Genomic DNA, 8137 nt, shown 5'->3' with positions numbered 1-8137 from the left:
ATAAAGTTGAATTTTAAAAAGATGAAATATGGTTACACACTAACAATAAATTATTATGTTTCTTTTTTTTCTGAAATATACCGGTACCTGTAGCTTCATAGTTAGCATTCACAATACAGATTTAAGTGACTCTGCCCCATCACCCCACCCCCTGTCCGAGAGAGCTGGCCGCCGGTCGGTGAGAAAACCCACAATTCGTTGTATATGTATTTTCTACTTATTAGTAGACTCTAAAATTGATTAAATAAGCCTTTGAAACCCCTTAAATTGTCATATTTTTCGGGGGGCTCCCGTCTGGAACACTTTCGAGAGATTTTGAGCGACTCACGACCACGCCCACCTTTTTTGTCAGGGGACATCATCTCCCCCTACCTTCGAGAACGTCGGACCCCTTGTCGGTCAAGTCTTGGCGCCACCCCTAAGCTCAGAGCATTTTGCCTTTTCGTACCTGCCGTGCCAACTCTGAGACAAATGCGGAGGCGAGATGGTTGTTTTTACCAAATGATTTATCAATGAATGAGTTCATCGACTGCTAAATCAAACTAATTATCTCCTAGCTAAATAATATATCATGAAAAGTTCCACTATCATACGTCAAGATATGTATAGTTAATAGGTTTAGTCAAGGAGCCACTGCCCTGATTACTTAAGTGATTAAATTGACAGAAATAATTCTATGTAGTAACTCACCTACCGATATAAGTTTCTTGAAAATCTGATTCATATTTTTTGTCTAACCTATAACGTCAGTCACATATGATTTCATGGAATCCCCAAATAAGTCGATTTATTGAAAAATCTGAAAGGATTGTTTTTCATAAAACTTATCAATCAGTCAATATGTATAATGTGGGGGTGTGATATGTGGAGATCATAATCATCAATATTTCGCTATAGGCCTCGAAGTGCATGATCAAAGTATTTGGTAATTTGTACAGAATTTCGTTACAGTAGTATAATACCATTCGTGAAATAAAGAGTATGTAATTGTTATCTCGATATCTTTTCCGTTCAAGAGGGTTGTAGCTTTTTAAAATAATAATCATCATCATCATCGTCGTCATTATCGTCATCATCATTATCATCATCATCATCATTATCATCCTTATCATCATCATCATCATCATCATCATCATCATCATTTTTTACATACTATTATTACTGCAACCAATCATCCCATATATTCTCCAAAATCGGTCAAAAGTCTATTCTTTATATTTCTTTTCAAATTAGTATTCCCGAGTCAACCAAACAATACCACCAGTACTACTGTATTACGTCGCAATAAATAACAGACTTTATAAAGCAGAATGTAGTTCATTACGGACAAGCAAGTTCAACTTTATTGCTGCACATAAAATCGACGACAACATATTCGCTAAAATTAAATTTCAACTTTATATTCTTACTGGGCCTAATAATTGTCAGCTAGAAGCTGCGAGAAATCTAAAAAAACAATCCTAAATAACATATTTTTCTGTAATTGATATCACTATTACCTCATAAAAATTATAAATTGCATAGAAGAAACATTCCATTGGTCAATTGTCGGTATGATATTTTCGACTACTTACCTGCGAGTACATATTTATGCAGAGCCGGCCGGAAGTGAAGCTTTAACTCAAAATCTATGGCATGACTGGCTAACAATGATACCAACTGTTATCAGTGGCGGCACTACGGGGAGGTGGGGATTTTCTTGCATCCCAATCGTTTTTCCAAAAAAAAAAAAAAAAAGAAGAAAAATAAAACCACAATTCGTCGGGCCATCGTTTTTCAAAAAAAAAAAAAAGAAAGAAAAGAAGAAAAAAAACCACAATTCGTCGGAAAGAAAAAAAATATATGTATTTTCTACATATTATTAGAATTTATATATGAAATCGATTTAATAAGCCTCTGAAACCCCATATATTTTTCGGGTTCCGCCCCTGGACTAGCTTCAAAACATTTTAATCGATGCCCGACCACGCCTACGTTGCTCTCCTCAGGGACCTTGCCTCCTTCTAAAAAAAATTTGTACCTTTCCCTCACTCTCCCCATTCCCCCTCCCCACTGACTGTTATCATCCCTGCAATCTGCCTGCAATTAGTGTTAGGCGCCCTCTAACGTTCAGATCATGTCATAATTTGTGTAGTGGTGTGCCATTGGCCCATTGTAATCAGTGTACTCAAGCTTGTATCTAGATGTGTATAAGAGACAGGTTGAAGAGTCTTAACATTTTGTTAAATAAATAGGCCTACGTACCACGGTTCCCTCGTGTTGTTTTATGTTCAAAAGAACAATGATTGTCAGTTTTTCGACTCCCACACTGAATCTTAACACGTTCACCATTCTGGCCGCAAAATATCAGCTTCATGTTTGAAAATCCTTGTTTTCGAAATGAATTGGTAACTTTTTCCAATATTGTAGGAGCTTCTTCCAGTCTGATGCTTCTGCCTCTGATCCGATGTAATTTAGAAGGTGATCAATACGTTGTTCGTTTACTTCTTCAGCAAGACTAGACGGCTCAACAATCTTAACGTTTAACTGTGATAACAAAATAATCCATATAGTAAACTTATATTGAAATTATTATATAATTTTTGAGTACTATATTTTGCAAATGTAAAGTAAACAATGTGTTTTAATAAACTGGGGGTTTTGTGTGCCTAAAATATTATATAAGAAATATAAAAAGTTACATTATTGATTTATTTGGAAAAACGTCGATAGGGCGAATTTTAAAGTCATTGACGGTCGCCTCACAAAAGTCAAGATTATCCCATCGAATTAATCCATCGTTGCCGTTTGGTTTCATTTCTCCATGAAACAAATCTGCACACTTGTATGCAAATTGTTGATGTGCTGTTACAAGATCATTGTGCCTTCTTGAAAACATATCTTTAATGACCGACCGAAGTTTATCATTATTAAAAGACTGTTCCTCGACTTTCTGAAAATAAAGTTTGACAGAACAGTGGTTTTTTTCATTCAAGCATTGTTTGTTGTCGGGAGGGGTAATAAGGGGAGGGGTTATATAAAAAATTCATATTTCAATAATTGCTTAATCTTGTATAAGCTTATTATCGTTCATATGTATGTATCTCTTAAGCCGGTTTTCCACTAGGCGAATTAATTTCCGCGAATCAAAGCGTCGGTTCGCTTCCTGAGCTCTAATTCGTTGCGCTTTTTTTCGCTTCGCAAAAACCCGATAGAAATGTGAATGCGCATGCGTATGAACCAACGCTTTCGATTCGCGCGAACAGCTTTAATTAGCAAGGACAATTTTTCTATACAAATCGGGTCAAATTTATTTTATAATTTTAATATGAACAATTCAAAGTTTTAATCGAATTTTAAAGAAGTTGCAGATGTTACCACATTATTTTTATAATAATAATAATAATAATAATAGTAACGATAATAATAATAATAATAATAATAATAATAATAATTATTATTATTATTATTGTTATTATTAACAGTTATTATTGTCGATGCATGTAACAATAATTTTCGATTTATAAATTGTAACTAAAGTACTGACATTTTGGTTATCTTAAAGAGACTTATATTTGTATCGCTATATATTCAAACTATAGAACAAGCGTATTTCATATTGTATTTAAAAAACATACATATTCTAAGATTAGCACATCGACGATAAAATGTTAAATTATGTTACTTTGTTAATATTTCATAATAGGCCTTCTTAAAATGACCTTCAAAAATATAATATCTAGGTCGTATATTGATTAAATCAGGCTTACCGCAGACGTCGAAGAATACAAGTTTCTGGATTTTCCTTCATTCATGATTATACCTATACAAATTTGATAAATAAACATACGAGCTTTTTGACTATTGTAAATCGAAAAAAATCGAAATCATAAAAAGTATAGACCTAGCTTTGATTTCCATGCATTGGCTAACGGTTTCGTAGGTTTATTAGAGTTTAATGCTTGTAAACATAAATGGATAATCTAAAGTTGTTTAGGAGTCGGAGAAAAATTTGATAATTTCTACAAAATTTCAATTAGCAATAAGATTTGCGTTGCGTTGCGTTCTGCACAGGATAGCCTTCGGTGCAGTGAGTGTTCGGTTTAGGTGATAGAAGAATGTTGTGTCATTGCTTGTTCTAAGTGTGTTTAGGCAAAATTGAGAAAAATTAAATAACTTTAATAGTAGACTTTAAAAACACTATTTTATTCGTAACTCGCATATTTCTGCCACTCCTTTGGCCTTCATCAGCGATAGGCTTTACATTTTTTAAAGATTCTGCATAAGTGAATTAATAGGTAAATGAAATATAAATATTAAATTTGCTAACAATGTATCTTCCAGGGTTGTCTTAACCCTTCGGTCATTGGCCTTTATCAAGTTATCATTTGATATTCGTATACTGATTTGCGTCACGAAGGATTGTTTGCCAGCTCGCACACATGGTAAAACACACCGGGACTTATCGCGTTACAAACATGTCAATTGTATTGTATTTGGATTAGCCCATGATTAGAAGAAGAAGAACGAACTTATCTGATTTGAAGAAAGCTACCTATTTACAAATACCTTTTCTTGGAAAGCAACCTATTCTCTCAATAATTGTGATTATCCCAGTATATTTCCGATAGCTTTATTAGCTTAGATGACCACTATACAAAGTTTATTATCACTATTAAAAAATTGGAACGAATACTTTCAAAATGTATTACTGATTAAGTCTACTTATACTTAATAACGGCGTATAGTTCTAGAAATTGTAGATTATAGAAACAGTATAAGACCGTCACCAAATTAATTTGGACATTTGAGCGCACTGGACGCAATAATAATTATACTTCATAGTATTCAGTGATTATCCAATTTAGGGCCTCGAATCCAGGTCAATTTCCAGAGTGAACGTTTAAATTACAAACTTATACAGAATCTGTTATCCCTTTCAAGTACTTTGAACTCTCCTTTTGTGTCAAAATATCCAAAAATTTCAGTGGGGTCATTAAATTTTCCCGCGCGAATGTGGAATAGTATATTACCACATAATATAGACTTAGTTACTTTTGTGTCCTTCCAACATATTTGTTTCTCCACTAAAGTTATACAGACTTGAATTAATCGTCTAAGGGCGGCCTGTTTTGATGTGCCGCTGGAACCTTCACTGCCACATTTATTTATTTATTTATTTTATTTAAAACATCTTTAGGCAGGATAACATATACAGGCGAGATCTTACCGCTGTTTTACAATATGGTCCTGCAAACACATATTAAAATAACAATAACAACAAAATAAACAACAGTTATCAATCGACCCAACGTACGTTTGTTTATTTCATCAAAAACTGAGGTGGAAAACAAACAGTATACAACTTATAAATCAATGCATGAATGACCGTGTCCCGACAAAATATAAGTTATTAAATTAACAAATATATTTTATGTTTCATAACACGTCAATGTTGTCGTTGATTCTTTTTTTAATCCATTGTTATATAGACCTAAATAGATATTTATTACGGTTTATTAATCTAGCATTTTCGAATTTAATAAATAATAAAAACAGTAATGATAACAATTATAAGTAAAAAAGGAACAAAACGAATGGAAACGCAAATAATAATGATTACGATGATGATCATGATAATGATCATGATCATGACATAAATAGTAATAATATAATAATAATAATAACAATAATGCTATGTAAAATGTATAAACACTATTAAAATCGTCCTTACAACAACCTTCGTGTTCATTATTGACAACACCTATTTTGATTTTAACAACTTTGCATCGGATTTTGATTCGTACGTTGTACTCTCCATTTAGAATCAATTTTACATTATTCATTGCTTCTGGTCGCATCATAGCGTTGCTAAATTTCGCCCATCTATAGGAGCTTTTTGGTCCACGTTGAACACCCAACCGTTGAGAGCTTTTTTAAAAGTGAAGAAGATACTTGCTGTTCACTAGCAAGGTTAAGAAGGCTTTCTACTTGCAAGGTTATCTATAAAGAACAAAATGCAGTGTTCTGTATAAATTGGTGGTAATTAGTTGCATCATTGTACCTATGGTTGAATAATGTTAAAAGGCACTGTACGCAAGAGGGCGGGGAGCCGTCGACTGCGGAAATTCGGGTTAAGCGCCCTATTGTTTACTGTGGTCTTCACTTTCTGATGAGCACAAAACCACTATTTTTTTTAGGCCTATTTAAATTTAAATCAAAATCACAAAGAGATCAACAATAATTAAATGCTTAAGTGCAATATAAGCCTAGATATGTCTTGTCACTAGGATATTATTGTGTGAAATAAAATTTCCAATCAGTATTGAACAAAAGTTCTGGTTCTGGTTAGGTACTCCTGAAAGCCCTTCAAAGGAGCAAAGCGAGAAGGGTGGTGGTAGTTGAGTTATTGGCTTTTGAGATGGTTGATACCGCTTTTGAACTTTTCGTTATCTTGGATTGCAGTGATATGCTTGAGGAGTTGAATCCAGTCAAGTAATGCTTAAGGTGTGCACGAGTAATTATAACAGTCCTTTGATGAAAGTACTGCACTATAGGCAATTAAAGCAGTATATGCATGCAATACTTCATGACCAATAACTATAGACATATGGATAATGTCAGTAACTAGGGCCAAGGTTCAATTATGGTATTTCTTGTCATTTTCTAGGAAATGTTTTATACAGCAAATAGACAATATGTTACGAACAACTTGATTCTAAAAACAAATCATAACAATAAGTAGTTGTCAAGATATAAGCACCTGATATTATCAGTATTTATCCCGAGGAAAATTTTTTGATAACATAATTAATGTAATGGATAAGTTAGTTTTTATTGATTCTTTCATTCTAATAAAACATAAACCTAAAAATGTCTACCGAAATATTCTGTCAAATCTCACCGTTGTTTCCACACCTCCGTTTCTCAATTCTTTCAGTTTTAGTTTACAATCATTAGATACAAATTTGATTACAGAGAGTTTTGATGATATAACCAATTCATGTTCTTCTTCACCCGATTCCTGCCTGCAGATCCATTGTGCGCATGCACGCGCACATTTCTGTTCCTCCGATCCAGGATCAACGTGGCGTGAATGCAAAAACATGTCTATGAATTCTAGCAACGATCTTGATGAAAGTTTCTCAAAAGCCTTTAGAAAAATAATATAACAAATATAATAAAACACGGTACAATAAGTAGACATAAGAAATAACGTACACCCACATATAGGCCTACATAACATACATATATAGGCCTATAGGCCTACATATATTTATGTACATATACATACGTATACATACATATGTTACCAAATGATCGATGACGCAATAAACCGCTAATAAAATTAAAAAATATGACGATACTTTTTAAAACGATCATTTCAGGCAATGCCTGAAAACTTTATTAGGCCTGCCATTGCTGGCCTTACGCTACACTGTTAAAAATAAAGGTGCAACTAAAGGTGCAAAGATAGAAAATGGTGCACAGTTGCACCTTTTTCTTATAAAAAGGTGCAGAGAGGGTGCAGAGTTCAAATAATCGATTAAAAGGTTCATCTTTGCACCTTTTGTTATCGGAAAATGAAGATGGTGCAAAAATGTACCTTTTTATAGTAGAAAGGAACAAGTCTAGCTTTGTCAAAAGCTAGTATTAGTTACAAAACATGTTCTGTTTGGGTTTCATACGAGTGTTCGACACAGAAATGTGGTGTATTACCTTGAAAAATGTTTCAATATAGGCCAGCATTAATTTCTTTAGACAAGCAGGTTCTGTAAAGCCTATTTGATTTGGTTGAGTATTTGTAGGGCCTACAATAACGGAGAGCGTCATTGAATAAAATTAAGCAATGACAGATTTTTCATGGCTTTACATCAGTGCTAGCAGTGCTAGTCCTACGTGAAGTAAGTAGACCTATATTTAAAATGAAAAACCACTGGTAGTCCTTCACTTATCCTATTATCATGAAACAGTTAAATGGATATACATAAAACACAGGTGATTTAGTTGCCGTGTGGTAAAAAAAAAAAGGCATGATTGACTCAGAAGGTGCAACTTCAAGTGGTCTGAAAATCTCATTGGGTTCATTATTACCACATCAAGGGTGCAAATTCGTAACTTGGGGCTCAACTTAGTACTTGCAGGGTTCACAACAGCA

General features: G+C 33.7%; 1 protein-coding gene across 1 annotated transcript in view; it reads right to left on the bottom strand.

The window, feature by feature from the left end:
- Positions 1 to 5495: 5495 nt before the first annotated feature.
- The window catches only part of LOC117111638, a 7011-nt gene continuing 4369 nt past the window's right edge, over positions 5496 to 8137 (bottom strand). The window contains exons 3-4 of the mRNA XM_033254596.1: positions 6884 to 7132; positions 5496 to 5982 (exon numbers count right to left, since the gene is read on the bottom strand). Of these exons, the coding sequence (XP_033110487.1) occupies positions 5866 to 5982; positions 6884 to 7132 (366 nt within the window). The 3' untranslated portion in view covers positions 5496 to 5865. The remainder of the gene's footprint in view (positions 5983 to 6883; positions 7133 to 8137) is intronic.

The sequence above is a fragment of the Anneissia japonica genome, unplaced genomic scaffold (genome assembly GCF_011630105.1).
Source record: "Anneissia japonica isolate Jap-2015-1 unplaced genomic scaffold, ASM1163010v1 scaffold287923_len1623670_cov205, whole genome shotgun sequence".
Lineage (NCBI taxonomy): Eukaryota > Metazoa > Echinodermata > Crinoidea > Comatulida > Comatulidae > Anneissia > Anneissia japonica.
The sequence above is the reverse complement of the archived record's forward strand: the minus strand, read 5'-3'. Positions and strand labels throughout refer to the sequence as shown.